At 43.3% G+C, this 14,844-nt stretch overlaps 1 protein-coding gene and 2 non-coding genes across 3 annotated transcripts; all 3 read left to right on the top strand.

Moving 5' to 3' along the window:
• Nucleotides 1-7,773: 7,773 nt before the first annotated feature.
• Nucleotides 7,774-11,470, top strand: Rpl30 (ribosomal protein L30). Its single transcript, XM_051160532.1, has 5 exons — nt 7,774-7,878; nt 7,987-8,039; nt 8,259-8,404; nt 10,437-10,567; nt 11,356-11,470. Exons 2-5 carry the CDS (start codon nt 8,019-8,021, stop codon nt 11,403-11,405), a joined length of 348 nt encoding a protein of 115 aa, XP_051016489.1. The 5' UTR covers nt 7,774-7,878; nt 7,987-8,018; the 3' UTR covers nt 11,406-11,470.
• On the top strand, nt 11,038-11,168 carry LOC127201943 (small nucleolar RNA SNORA72). Its single transcript, XR_007832277.1, has one exon. It is a non-coding gene; the product is annotated as a small nucleolar RNA SNORA72 (small nucleolar RNA).
• Nucleotides 11,471-12,817: 1,347 nt separating the features above from the next.
• Nucleotides 12,818-12,943, top strand: LOC127201873 (small nucleolar RNA SNORA28). The gene has a single exon (XR_007832218.1). It is a non-coding gene; the product is annotated as a small nucleolar RNA SNORA28 (small nucleolar RNA).
• The last annotated feature ends 1,901 nt before the right edge of the window (nt 12,944-14,844 follow it).

Below are 14,844 nucleotides of genomic sequence, written 5' to 3'. Positions count from 1 at the left end.
TTTTCCTAATCAACCAGTTTTAGGAATTGCCTGGAATGCCTTCAGGGACAATTTGTCAACTAAGACTTGCTACCTTCTACTATCTCCAGAGGAGGCTGCTAGTGCTTAGACAAACAGTAAGAAGCAGGAATTTAATGAGTATCAGTCTCTTTCAGCAACCATCCACTGCTTGATAAATGGGCTGAGGAGTTAAAGAGATACAAGAACAGGGGTAGAAGCCATACTTGGGCTCAACAATGTGTTCTCCCCTTTACCAGAGTTCACCGGGCTGCGTGCATGACTTCCCAACAAAAGCGGGGTCTCTAAAATGATGCTCCCATGAGAGCTAATGACCTTCTCAACGAAGATAAAATGGGTTGCCTTTAGGACAACAGTGAAGCTAATCTTTTTTGGTTTTGCTTTTTTGCTTCTGCCTCCCGAGTGTTGGGATTACAGGCGTGTGCCACCACACCTGGCATGTGAAGCTAATTTTTTAAAGGTAAGGTGTGTGTGTGTGTGTGTGTGTGTGTGATATGTATGAGTGCATGTTTGTGTGTGTGCATAGTGTATATGTGGAGGTTAGAGGGCAACCTCGATTATTGTTTGGTTTTGGTATTTTGTTTTGTTTTGGTTTTTTGGTTTTTTGAGACAGGGTTTCTCTGTGTAGCCTTGGCTGTCCTGGACTCCCTTTGTAGACCAGGCTGGCCTCGAACTCACAGCGATCCACCTGCCTCTGCCTCCCGAGTGCTGGGATTAAAGGCGTGCGCCACCACGGTCCTCATGCTCTTAAGACAAGCATTTTACCCTTTGCATCCCATCTCTGCATCCCTCAGTGGGCAGATCATTTTTACTGTAATGGATGCCAGATCAGACATGTTATTTCTACTCACCAAGTTTTTGCCAGTATCATTCATCAGTGGTCCTGTCATTAAGATATTAGACATCCTTTGCCAGATGTGAATATACCTTACTCCCAACTACTTGGGCAAGGTGGGGTTGGGGGGTACTAAGCAAGGCCCCAGATGTTGAATTCAGCTTGGGCAACATTGATTTATAGACCAGGCTGGCCTCAAACTCATAGAGATCCATCTGCCTCTGCTTTTCAAGTGCTGGGATTAAAGGTGTGTGCCACCAAGCCCAGATGCTACTATATTTTTCAAAGTCAACATTAATGTTTTATATCTCATAGTTAATAATTTCACCCCCATTGATCATTTTTGTTATTTTTCTTCCATATATCCATGTTTTTATTTTATCACAAAAGTGCATTATTATTTATTTCTCCATTGAGTATGTGTTAATAGGACGTTACAACAACAGTATTGTAGTTTAAAAGCAAAAGCTGTTGCTATCTTAATTGGTTTTTCTCCTTCTTCTTCTTTTCTTCTTCTTCTTCTTCTTCTTCTTCTTTTTCTTCTTCTTCTTCTTCCTCTTCTTCTTCTTCTTCTTCTCCTTCTTCTTCTTTTCTTTCTTCTTCTCCTTCTTCTTTTCTTCTTCTTCTTCTTTTTCTTCTTCTTCTTCTTCTTCCTCTTCTTCTTCTTCTTCCTCTTCTTCTTCTTCTTCTTCTTCTTTTTCTTCTTCTTCTTCTTCTTCTTCTTCTTCTTCTTCTTCTTCTTCTTCTTCCTCTTCTTCTTCTTCCTCTTCTTTTGAGACAGGGTTTCTTTGTGTAGCCCTGGCTGTCCTGGACTCAGATTGTAGACCAGGCTGGCCTTGAACTCACAGTGATCCACCTGCTTCTGCCTCAGCCTCCAGAGTGCTGGGATTAAAGGTATGCGCCACCACCGCCCGGCCTGCTATCTTAGTTTTTATAACTTTGCTAAGTTTAAAAATAGATAGTAGGCTTTCAGAATAGTAGATATAATGTGTAAAACACCATACTTTTTGGACACTTTGAAACACAGCATCTCAGTTATACCCAAAACAAAACAAAACAGCCACAACAACCAACAAACAAAAACAAAAAGCTGAGCCTGAGAAGTACAACCTAACTCAAAGACCAAGTTCACAGACAACATTTTACTTTCCAAAAGTGTCACTCCCCTACAATAAAGAAACAGAAAAAGTATTCTCACTTGACTCTTTGTATTAAAGTGTATTTAAAAGACAAAAGCCAAAAAAAAAAAAAAAAAAAAAAAAAAAAAAAAAAAAAAGAGAAAAGCCACCACCAACAAAAAAAACTATGTTACCTTGGATAGAAAATTGCAAAATAAAATAAAGTTAGATGAGGGGAAGCATCACTCAGGCTGGCTTTCAATCTGTTACAGGAGTTTGTAGTCTTTTTTTTTTTTTTAAGAGATTCAATTATTTATTGTATATGAGTGCTGTATTTGCATGTATACCTGTATGCCAGAAGAGGGCATTATATCACATTATAGATGGTTGTGAGCCACTGTGTGGTTGCTGGGAATTGCACTCAGGACCTCTGGAAGAGCAGACAGTGCTCTTAACCACTGAGCCATCTCTCCAGCACCCTTGTTTTCTGGTTTTAACAGACTACAGACTCTGAGATGGCTCACAGGTTAAGAGCCCTGGCTGCTCTTCCAGAGGTCCTGAGTGCAGTTCCCAGCAACCACATGGTGGTTCACAACCATCTATAATAAGATCTGATGCCCTCTTGGGCCCTGCAGGTGTACATGCAGGCAGAACACTGTATACACAATAATAAACAAATTTAAAAAAAAACTAGAAATCAAAAGTGAGAACACCCCTCCCCTGAGCGGGAAGGGCTAGGGGGAGAAGCAGTTCTGTCTCTGTTGGGCAGGCAGAAAGGATGGAAGGGACTGGGGAGTTCAAAATGTTTGGATGGGTGCACATTGGTCGTTCACCAGGCTTTCAGAGACTGCTTACTCGGTTTCGTTGTCCCTCCCTACCAACACATCAGCGTGATTTCGTGCAGGCAAACCGGCACAAATATGAAGCACTGAGGCATGCCTTACGATGAACATCAAGTAGCTTAATTAATATGATCATTTTAACTGCTGGAGACCAAGGGCCAAACGCACTGAACCAACAACCATCAGAGACAATTGTTAGTGCTGTTTGGGCTCTAGCGAGGAATGCAGCTGTCACTTTTAATTCTCATAGCAAGAAAACCAAACCAAACCAAACCCCCCCACACACACACACAAAAAAAAAAACAAAGCAAAGCAAGAAGTACAAATGAATGTAGGTGTCTCTGTGTGTTTAATTTTTCAGAAGCTTGGAATGGCAACTTTGGTGAAGGAGAAAGAGTGAAGAATATTGTGTCAGTTTTCTTCTCTTGTACTTATCTGTTATTCTTTCAAACTCATAATGAAATGCTACATACAAAGATGTATTCAGTGGCCGGGTGTGGTGGCCCAGGCCTTTAAGCCCACTGGAGGCAGAGGTACAAGAATCTTTGTTACTTTGAGGCCAGCCTGGTCTACAAAGTGAGTCCAGGACAGCCAGGTCTGTTACACAGAGAAACCCTGTCCTGAAAAAAAAAAACATTTCATAGCTTTTTTGTATGGAGATTTTTGTTTTGTTTTGTTTTGATTTGGTTTGGTTTCTCGAGACAGGGTTTCTCTGTGTAGCCTTGGCTGTCCTAGACTCACTTTGGAGACTAGGGTAGCCTCGAACTCATAGTGATCCACTTGCCTCTGCCTCCCAAGTGCTGAGATTTAGTATGGAGGTTTTTGTTTTGTTTTTTCAAGACAGGATATCAATGTGTAGCCCAGGCTGTCCTGGAACTCAATCTGTAGAGTAGGCTGTCCTTGGACTCCCACAGAGATCCAACTGCCCCCGCCTCCTGAGTGATGAGATTATCAAGGCATGTGTCACCACAGGCCAGCTAGTATAGAGGTTTTTAAAGGTATCAGAATGCTGCCTCAGACAATGAACACTTGTGTACACTCCACTTGAATTCAATAGCTAGTGATACCTTTTTGCATTTGCCCTACTTAACTGTCTGCAGATGTATTATTGGAATCCATCTGAAAATAAAGGCATGATAGCAGTAATCTTCAACACAGGCCAACAGCTGAGTTTTCTAAAAACGTTTCATTAGATTTCATTATTCTATAGTAAGATATCTGCCAAAAAGAAGTGATTTTTTCTTTATGGTGAGGACATGAAATGAAGTATTCTATGACAAAAATCACTTCAGGAAAGTTACTTCAAGAACTTGAATTCTCTGTAATAAAGGTTGTAGTAATTCTGATTATTTTGAAGAAAAATGAATATATACTATCAATGGATATATGGACAAAGTGATATGAATGTATGTTTTAGTCAGGGTTGGTTTTTTAATTTTTGTTTTTTGTTTTTCCTGTGATACAACACCAGACCAAAATAACTTAGGGAGGAAAAGGTTTATTTTAACGTACAGTTCCACACCATAGGCCATCACTGATGGAAGTTGGCAGGAACCCGAGGGCAGGAGCTGATGCACACCATGGAAGAATGATGCTTACTGGTTTGTTTTCCAAGGCTTGCTCAGCCTGATTTCCTTTCTGTTTAGTTTTTTGAGACAGGATTTCGCTGTGTAACAGCTCTGGCTATCCTGGAACATACTGTGTAGACCAGGCTGGCCTCAAACTCACAGAGATCTGCGCTCCTCAGCCTCCCATGTGCTGGGATTGAAAGGTTCTCACTACTACCCCTGCCTTTTTTTTTTTTTTAACGTTTTATCATCTATAAAAAAATTAATATGGCCAAGTGGTGATGGTTCACACCTTTAATCCCAGCGCTCAGGAGGTGGAGTTCAAACCCAGCCTCAGCTACAAAGTTAGTCTAAGACAGCCAAGGATACACAAAGAAACACTGTCTTGAAAAACAAAACAAACAAAAAAAGAGTAATATGATCTATGACATTTTCATGATCATAAACTTTACCAAAATATGTTAAAGTCTGCACATTTGTAAAGAGACATTCTTTTATTTTTCCTTTTAAACAGACCTATTCTTAAGTGCCTTTGCTATCTGTCTTTTAAGACAAGGTCTCAGGAGGGCCTTGAACTTGATATGCAATTGAGGATGACGTAGAACTACAGCTTCTGATCTAGCTCCCTCCCAAGCACTGCGGTCACACAGTGCGCATCACTACACGCGGCTTTGGGTGGTACTAGGGACTGAATCCAGGACTTTGTGCGTGGTAGGCAAGTGCTCTCTCTACCAACTGAGAACATCCCTAGCACTTTGAAAGCACCTTAAAGCAGCAGCAATACAGAGGGCCTGCAGCATGATACCATCTGGAAAGAATACGTAGCGTGCACACTCGTTCACACAGCAGTTAGACTTGCACCATGCCTTAGCATGGCATTAGTTCTGAGGGTAGAGTATGGCTCACTGTAATCAAGTACTACCAAGAACATTTGAGAATGGGGGGAAGATGTGTACTGAATGTCTAATGTGAACAGGGGACCCTCAACATTCCCAAACTGCCTGAAGGATTTTTAAAAATGGGGATGGGGTGAGGGGTATGTTAACCAGTAATGTCACAACTCCAATCTAGGCTTATTTCTTTGAATTTAAGTCATATGAGCTACTTGTTAGTTTTAAGGTTCATTTAAAGATTAGTATATTTTGGGGCTGGAGAGATGGCTCAGAGGTTAAGAGCACTGACTGCTCTTCCAAAGCTCCTGAGATCAATTCCCAGCAATCACAGTGGCTCACAGGCATCTATAATGTGATCTGATGCCCTCTTCTGGCCTGCAGGTGTACATGCAGGCAGAGCACTGTATGCATAATAATATCTTTTTTAAAATTAGTATATTTACAGAACTAGAATAATAGAAGGTGAATATCCGGATTTGCACCATCTTGAATAATTTATGCAAGTAGTAGTATGGTAATATAATCCTAGTGTTTGGCCAAATTCACATCAAAATGGGCCAGAACAGTTAAATAAGCTTTAATGTAATACATTAGCTGTAAAAACTTGAGAATAACAAGGTCACTACCTCACAGGATGCGTGCGTGGGGGGGGGGGGAGAGACAGAGAGAGAGAGATGGAGGGAATTTTCTGGATTAAAAAAAAAAAAAGCCGGGCGTGGTGGCGCACGCCTTTAATCCCAGCACTCGGGAGGCAGAGGCAGGCGGATCGCTTTGAGTTCGAGGCCAGCCTGGTCTACAAAGTGAGTCCAGGCTGGCCAAAGCTACACAGAGAAACCCTGTCTTGAAAAACCAAAAAAAAAAAGATCAACTCAGAGGCTGCCTGCCTCTTGTGGAATTAAAGGCATAGGCAACCATGTTCCACATGGCTGTTTTAAGAATTATTTTTACTAAGCAGGGCGGTGGTGGCACACGCCTTTAATCTCGGTGCTTGGGAGGCAGAGGCAGACGGATCGCTGTTGAGTTCGAGGCCAGCCTGGTCTACAAAGGGAGCCCAGAACAGCCAAGGCTACACAGAGAAACCCTGTCTCAAAAAACAAAACAAAACAAATAAACAAACCCCAAACAAACAAAAATATTAAGAATTATTTTTAACTAAGGGGGATGGGGAGTGTTCTTCCCTCTTCCAACTTCCAGGGCCAAGTAACACACCACTCAGCTAGTTTACTAACCTGATTTTACTTAAAAAATGTTTTGTTGTTTTGTTTTTGTTTTTTTGAGACAGGGTTTCTCTGTGTAGCCTTGGCTTTCCTAGACGTGCTTTGTAGACCAGGGGGGCCTTGAACTCACAGCGATCCGCCTGCCTCTGCCTCCCGGGTGGGATTAAAGGCGTGTACCGCCACGCCCAGTTTTTAATTTTTATTTAATTCTTATACTAGTTTGCCAGTGCAGGTGCTTGTGCAGTTGGGCAGACGTCATGCATGGGTGTGCATTTCTGGTGTGCTTACTCGGTAGTTGTCAACCTTATGTTTTCAGTGTCTCTCACTGGGACTTACATATTAGGCTAGGCTGGCTAGCTAGCCTTGGGGATCTGCCTATGTTCCAGAAATGGAATTACAAGCATGCACAACCAGCACGACAAACTTTTGGGGGGGGGGAAGAGCTTGGGGGAGGGGGGACGGGAAGGTTTAGGCATAGAATTCAGGTCCTCATGCTTGCAAGGCTTTCAATCCTTTTTTCTTGGATAGCTCATGTTACATTTACACGATGGCCCAAGTTTCGTAGCAAAAAAGATTTTTAAAAATATTTGATTACGACTCTTTCTCACTTTTGTAAACGTGGGTGTGCATCCAAGCGCAGGCCAAAGAACAACCGGCTGGAGTAGGCTCTTTCACCACGTGGGTTTCGAACTCAGTTGGCCACTAGGCGGCAGGCGCGTTTGCCCGCTGAGTCACCTCACTGAATTTGGATTTTTTTTTTTTCCCCCCCCCCGAGACTGGATTTCTCTGCGTAGCCTTGGCTGTCCTGGACTCACTTTGTAGATCAGGATAGCCTCGAACTCACAGTGATCTGCCTGCCTCTGCCTCCCCAGTGCTGGGATTAAAGGCGTGCATCACCACCACCCGGCTAGATTTTTTTTTTTAAGTTGCTGTCATTATGCAAAGTCGTACGGAGCGGCACCCGGGAAGATGCAAGGCGAGTGGACAGAGATGACACCGTTTGCGGAGGGCAGACACCGGAAAACCGGCTTCCCGGGTCTTCCAGGAGCCCGCCGGAGGCAGCATCAGCCGGACCGGCCCACAGACGCCCCACCCTGGCCGCCACCGTCTCACACACCCCCGGCCGCCGTCGCCAGTTCCCTTCCGGCGGCTCCCGCTCTCCGCGGTCTCAGCCCGTAGCCGAGGCCAGGCAGCATCCCAGCCACAGGCTTAACCCGGTCCCCATAACAACCGACAGCCACAACCGCTCCCAGCCTGGGCCCTTCCGCTTGTGATCCGCTTCTGCTTCCGCTTCCGGTCCCAGTGTGCTCCTGTCCGCCTAGAAGAGCTTTGCATTGTGGGAGCTCCTTCCTTTCTCGCTCCCCGGCCATCTTGGCGGCTGATCTTGGTGAGTGGGCTCCGCTTGGTGGAGGAATTGGGCGGCTCGGGGAGCCCCGCAAGTTGGTGTTTGGCGCTCCGGATCGTAATCCTATCTTGTGTGCTCTGTGTATGCTAGGTTGGGGATTGTCCCGCACCTAAGGCAGGAAGATGGTGGCCGCAAAGAAGACGGTGAGTGAAGCCGACCGGGCCCGGAAGCCGATTCACGTGGAGAGCCGGGTGTGGGCCGGGGCGGGTGGATGTGAGCGCACCGGGTGGACAGCGTGCCGCTGACGTTCCTGGGATTCAGAGTGAGCCCGAGAGACCCTGAGTGATTCCGCAGGTATTATTAAAGGGTGCGGTTCCAGAGATCTGCAACTGGCGTTCACATCTCAAATGTTTGCGTTGTAGAAAAAGTCTCTGGAGTCGATCAACTCTAGGCTCCAGCTTGTGATGAAAAGTGGCAAGTATGTCCTGGGGTACAAACAGACTCTGAAGATGATCAGACAAGGCAAAGCGAAATTGGTTATCCTCGCTAACAACTGCCCAGCCTTGAGGTAATGGAGGGAACCTGAAGGAGTGTGTGTAACCGACTGTAAAGTCATGGTGGACGAATATCCAGCATTGTGAAAAATAATTAGTGATGGCTTTCTGACGCTTGGACCTTGGTTTTTGTTTGTTGTGTTCTTTTGTAAACGTACCTTTGAGGCACAATTGTGTGACAGGAGGGATACAAACACCACAGGCTCAGGGAACCACAGAGACATAATATGCTTTTTCCCTTTTTTCTGTGCTTCCCTGTTTTTGATCATCTTTCTAGGCTTGAAGTGTACACTCCATTGCATGCCCCTGTTTAAGTTTAGAAAAGTTTTGGCTGGATTATGGAATTGAAGGTATAAAATGACCCGTTTAGCAAGGTCCACTTTTCTGAGCATATGTTTATCCTTGACTAGCAATTTTAGTTTTTCAAGACTGGGTTTCTCTGTGTAGCCTTAGCTGTCCTAGACTCACTTTGTAGTCCAGGCTGGCCTTGAACTCACAGCGACCCACCAGCCTCTGCCTCCCAAGTGCTAGGATTAAAGGTGTGCGCCACCACCGCCCAACCATTTGACTAGCAACTTTAACTTGAACCTAGTGAGAATTTCAAGTAAGCTAAAGAGACTTGCAGAATATAAGTCCCATGATTTTTCTTTTTCTTTCTTTTTTTTCTTTCCCTCCTGAGACAGGGATTCTCTGTGTAGCCTTGGCTGTCCTGAACTACAATTTGTAGACCAGGCTGGAGCTCAGAGAGATCCGCCTGCCTCTTGCCTCCCTGAGTTCTGGAAAGCTCCATGATTTTCTTTGGCAGTTGTGTACCTCTTCAGATTTTTACGTAGAGTGTCTGCTTAGTGGCAGAATGCGGAGTGTTTGGTTGTATTTTAAATGAAACCCTTCAAGTTTGTGTGTGGGGCGGGGGTTCTTTGTATTTTTAATTTATGGTAACAGCATAGACATCCACTGTTAAAGTACAAGCTCAGACTCAGTGGATCCAGGGTGAGGATTCGGGTTCATGTCTCATAACCTGCTTGGAGCACTGTTGCTCTGTTGAGCCATATAGTAACTGCCAGGATTCTGTGGTATTTTCACATCTTAACCATTTGTGCTCATTAACTTGATATTGATTTGTTTGTTCTTTGAGTAAATAGTGTTGGTCCTTATGTAATAGGTGGTTAAGACGACTTAACTTTTTTAGGTTTCTGACCCTCCACTTCCTGTTCTTTGCCTTAGTTTCTTTGTTAAAATGGAGTACATAGAGCCTGTTGTTGCCATGAGAAATACATAGTTTTAGATGCTGCTAAGTTTAACTTTTTTTTTTTAAGGTTTGTTTTTAATTGTGTGTGTGTGGGGGGGATGAGAATATATGCATGTGCCCTTCAAAATCCAGAAGAGGAGCTGGGCGCTCTGGCACATGCCTGGAGAGGCAGAGGCGGTAGCTCTCTTGAGTTTGAGGCTAGCTTGGTCTACAAAGTGGGGCTATGCAGAGAAACTCTGTCTCAAAAACCAAAAAGAAAGAAAATCCAGAAGAGAGTGTCAGAGCCCCTGGAGCTGGAATTGTGAGGTAGTTGTGAGATGGCTGGTGTTAATGCTGTGATCTGAGTTTTTTGGTTTTTTGTTTTGTTTTTTGCTGGGAATTGAACTCAGGACCATTAGAAGAACAGCCAGTGCTCTTAACCTTTGAGCCATCTCCAGTCCTGGAACTGAGCAGTATAAGCATTTCAGTGGCTGTCTCTACAGGCCAACATTAACTTTTCTACCACCCTAGATTACATCTTTTTTTTTTTTCTTTAATTTTAAATTAAACGTATTTAATAATTTGAAACACGAATACAATGAATTTAGAACTGGATACTACTTAATGTGGGTATTAAGTAGATAATTTGCAGGCTACACTTGACCTTTTAAAGGAACTATGATGATCAGGATAGATGAAGAACTCTTTTTAAAGAGCTGGACGTGATTTTGTTACTGTTAAAAAGCCTCACCAACTTGGTAAGTCTGTCAGTCCCTGAGTATGGCATGTTGTCTAACTCTTCATTGTTGTTCCTTAAGGAAATCTGAAATAGAGTACTATGCCATGTTGGCTAAAACTGGTGTCCATCACTACAGTGGCAATAATATTGAATTGGGCACAGCGTGTGGAAAATACTACAGAGTATGCACACTGGCTATCATTGACCCAGGTATGCTTTTTCAATCATAAAATGTTTTCTTCCTTTCTAGTGTATGAACGTTGTCTTTATTAGGCAGTGGCTGTGGTTCCTGAGTTCAGACCATTAGAACTTTAATATTGCAAGACATATGTCATAGTTTTATTTTGCAGAGAGAACTGATGATGCATGCCAATACATTGTAATTGGTTTTTGTGTAAATAAAAGCATTTTACACCTTGAGATTATGAATTTTGTTTAATGAAGTGAGGCCAGCCTGGTCTACAGAGTGAGTTCCAAGACATCTGGCGCTACACAGTGAGACTGTCTTGAGCTCCCTCCACCCCACTGCCTTCCCCCCAAAAAAGTTTGGTGGGAGGTGGAAATACCAGGCAAAATAAAACGCAATCTTTGTTGCTTGGGAAGACTGTTTGTGATGAGTGCCTACAAATACACATTGTCTTGTGTCTTGAATGGAGAAGTTTTAGCTGCCGTGTCGAGCACTGCGAATATTCTCGCTGTTCTGGTTCTGTGGTAATCAGGACAGGCTAGACATTCGCTATATTAAGGCCATGCATGTGTCCCCAGACCTAGGTCTCACCTAGGTCTGCTTTTCTAAATGCTGGTGACAAGCCAGGTCTTGTGTGTTACATGATTGTTCTAGGATGGGTGAGATTAGAAGGTCTTAAGAGTGTCAGTTGCACCTATAATAATTTGCACATACTGTTAATCTGCCTCCTGAGCTGAGGAACATATGGGGGAATTGTGTGATTATCAGTTGCCATTAAATGAATTGTAAAACTATTATTTTTATTTTCTAGGTGATTCTGATATTATTAGAAGCATGCCAGAACAGACTGGTGAAAAGTAAACCAGGAAAGTTTTCCTTTAATAAAACTTTTGCCAGAGCTCCTTTTGAAGAGCATGGTGTCCGTTCGGTTGTTCTCTTCCTTTTCTTTCTCTTGTACTTGAGATCACGGGTCTGCTGGCAGGCCCGAGAGAAAAGTGAACACGCCTAGTGTCCATGTTTCCAGGGGTTTTATTTTGTTGGAGATAGCACACTATATCACTGCAAAATGTGTGGGACCAGAGGGTTTCAGGTTGTATTTCCAATGTTGAAATACACATTTGCGCTTATATAATAGCAGACCATTTGGTATTTTCCTTGGGCGGGTGTGTTTAGGCTAGAGATTGACAGGCATTTTCCTTTATCTTTGCAATTCCAGCTACTCTAGCCAGCCAGCTTCCTCTGGGTCACTCCTGTCTGTGCTGACTGCTGGAAGTGCAGGCTGGTTACCTGCACATCACCATGGTTTTACATAGTGCTGGAGGCTCAGGTTCAGTCCTCACTTGCACAAAATGTTGCCACTAAGACATATCCCTAGGCTCATTCTAGTCTCAGTGTATTTGCATTGTATGTTTGAGTGTCTGAGAGGCATTTGTGTAGCAAGATTTGTGATTGACCAAAGTTACGGAATTTTCATGCTATTTTGAGTCATTTAGACTCTTCCTTTCCAAATTAACTGGTCCCTTAATGTATAGTGAACTGAAGAATTTCAAAGCACATATAGTTTCTATGTTGTGACTTAGCTATAGGCATTTAGAATACACACACACACACACACATATATATACCCCCCACCCCCAGACGGTTTCTGTGTGTAGCCTTGGCTGTCCTGGGCTCACTTTGTAGACCAGGTTGGCCTCGAACTCACAGGGATCTACCTGCCTCTGCCTCCCGAGTGCTGGGATTAAAGGCGTGTGGCACCACTGCCCGGCGAATAATATATTTTTTAATGTGTGGTTTCTAGGGCTTGGTAGGTGTGATAATATGGTATGAGATAATTTGGTTCTTAATTTATACATTATATATTTTGTGTAATTGTGTATGGATGTGTGTGTGTGTGTGTGTATGTGTATGTATATATATATGTACACACATGCTTTTTTTTTTTTTTTTCAAGATGGGGTCTGTATATAGCCCTAGCTGTCCTGGAACTCTGTAGACCAGGCTGGCCTCACAGTTACAGAAATCCTCTGCCTCTGCCTCCCGAATGCTGGGGTTAAAAGTGCCGCCACCACCCGGCTGCAGAGGAAAGTTTAAAGCTAGGTGATAGGAAATATGCTTTAGTCTGGTGTGTTTCTATGTGCCACTGTACTTTTATTGGGGGGGGGGAAGGTCACTGACCCAAATCTGGAATGGTAAAAGGTGGCATTCTAATAATAAAACAAGGTTTTTGTTGGGGAATCTAGCTAGCTGGATGTTGAGTATGTTAAAATTGCAAGCAACACTCTGTGGCAGATGCACAAAACTGTCTGACACAATTTGAGCTTGCTATAGCAAAAAAGTCTAACCTATTCCGGTGTTCTCTTCCTCATGAGACAAGCCGTTATATAGGCTCAAACAGTATTTAAGAAGAAATAGGCTAGTAATGAGCGGAATTGCCTAATGTAGAAGATGATCATGTTTCAGGAGAAGGTTTGCTTTTACCTATGGTGGCAAAAGATTTCCTGCCCCCATTTTGGGTTTACCTGTATTTGATCTACGTGCCACCTCGTTAAAATTGACCTTTCTTTAAAAAAGCAGTAGTCAACGTCTGCCACTCACTAAACAGCAGTCCTAGAGAACTAAGGATTTGGCGCTTTCAACTTCATGCTGCTTAAAATTTTTAATATTTTCTAGTGCTTAAACAGTTCCCCATTAGATCTAGTCCAACCTTTACGGTTTGTCTTGTTAATAGTAATTTTTTCATTATTGTGTGCATTTATTACGTAATTTACTATACCATCTCATTCAGAGTCAAAGCCAAGAATTCCTTTTTGTCTTCCATCTACTTAGTATAAACCTCTCCATCTTGGGAGAGGCCAGTGCTGGAGAATAAAAATGTCACAGCTAATACTGAGCATTTAAAATATTGGGGGAGGGGTTCTTTTGTATCCTTTTCTAGAATCTGTGGGCGCTTGAATACATAGCATTTGCTCTCCTACATACCTAAATTTTTTTAAAAGATTTTATGTGCCTGAGTGTTTTGCTTGCAGTTCTGTCTGTGCCACTTGCATGCCTGGTGCCCATGGAAGCCAGCAGAGGGCATTGAATTCCCTAGAACTGGAGTTGTGAGCTACCACTCCTGGAAACAGCCTGGATCATCTGCAGGAACAAATGCACTGACTGCTGAGCCGTATCTAAGCACCAGGATGTGTTCATCTGTATGAGTAGTTCGTCTACATGCACTTAATACGCCATCTGCATGCCTAGTGTCCACAGAGGCCAGGTTGGGTCCCCTGAACTCTAGTTACTGATGGTTGTGACTTATGTGGATGCTCAGAACTGAACCTGGGTCCTCTGTAATAACAGCAAGTGCCATGTTTTGAGAGGAGGCTAAGTGTATGTATTCAGTCCTAAGATAGCACTGTGAACCTTACTTTACAGGTGACACAGGCTTAGGTTAGAATCAACAATGAAACAAAATGATAACACTTGAAAACAATTTTAAGGATTTATTTGTTGATTGCATTTTATGTTTTGCCTGTATGTGTGTATGAGGGTATCAGATCCCCTGGAGCTGGAGTTACACACAGTTGTGAGCTGCCATGTGGGTGCTGGGAATTGAACCTAGGTCCTCTGGAAAAGCAGCCAGTGCTCTTAACTGCTGAGCCATTTCTTGAGCTCCAGCTTAAGTTAAAAACTTTTTTTTTCCTTTTTTTTTTTTTTTTTTTTTGAGACAGGGTTTCTCTGTAGCTGTGCCTGTCCTGGACTCACTTTGTAGACCAGGCTGGCCTCGAATTTACAGTGAGTGGTCACCTACCTGCCTCTGCCTCCCAAGTGCTGGGATGAAGGGGTGTGCCACCCCTGCCCAGCTAAAACTTTTTTAAATAAAAGGACTTAAGCTTTTTTCCTTCTGTGTCTGCATGTGAGTGTACATGTCAGCCAAGGACATTGGATCACTTGTGGGAGCTACTGGTGCCTTAGCCCATGTGCCTAGTATAGGAACTGGAAACCCAACTCAGCAGCAAGCCCCTAATCTAAAGTGATAACAGGCTTGGTGGCAGGCTTGTTTTTCAGTGAAGCTTGTGTACTATTTGTGAGGCAGTTTTGGTCCACTAGCGGGGGCATGAACAAAAAACAGCCAACTGGAGGCTGATTGGCTTATACATCAGTCTTTGTCATCCAAATCAATACAATGAAAACCTGTATTTTGAGTCACACCACTTAAGATTGTTCAGATACTGTTGAAGGCTAGGGAATGTTCTTCCAGTCAGTTACCCTATGGGAGGACATTCTGTTGAAAACACTTGAAGTATCAGTATAA

Source organism: Acomys russatus, chromosome 17, assembly GCF_903995435.1.
Source record: "Acomys russatus chromosome 17, mAcoRus1.1, whole genome shotgun sequence".
Classification (NCBI taxonomy): domain Eukaryota; kingdom Metazoa; phylum Chordata; class Mammalia; order Rodentia; family Muridae; genus Acomys; species Acomys russatus.
Note: the sequence above shows the minus strand (reverse complement) of the source record. Positions and strands in the feature narration are given on the sequence as shown.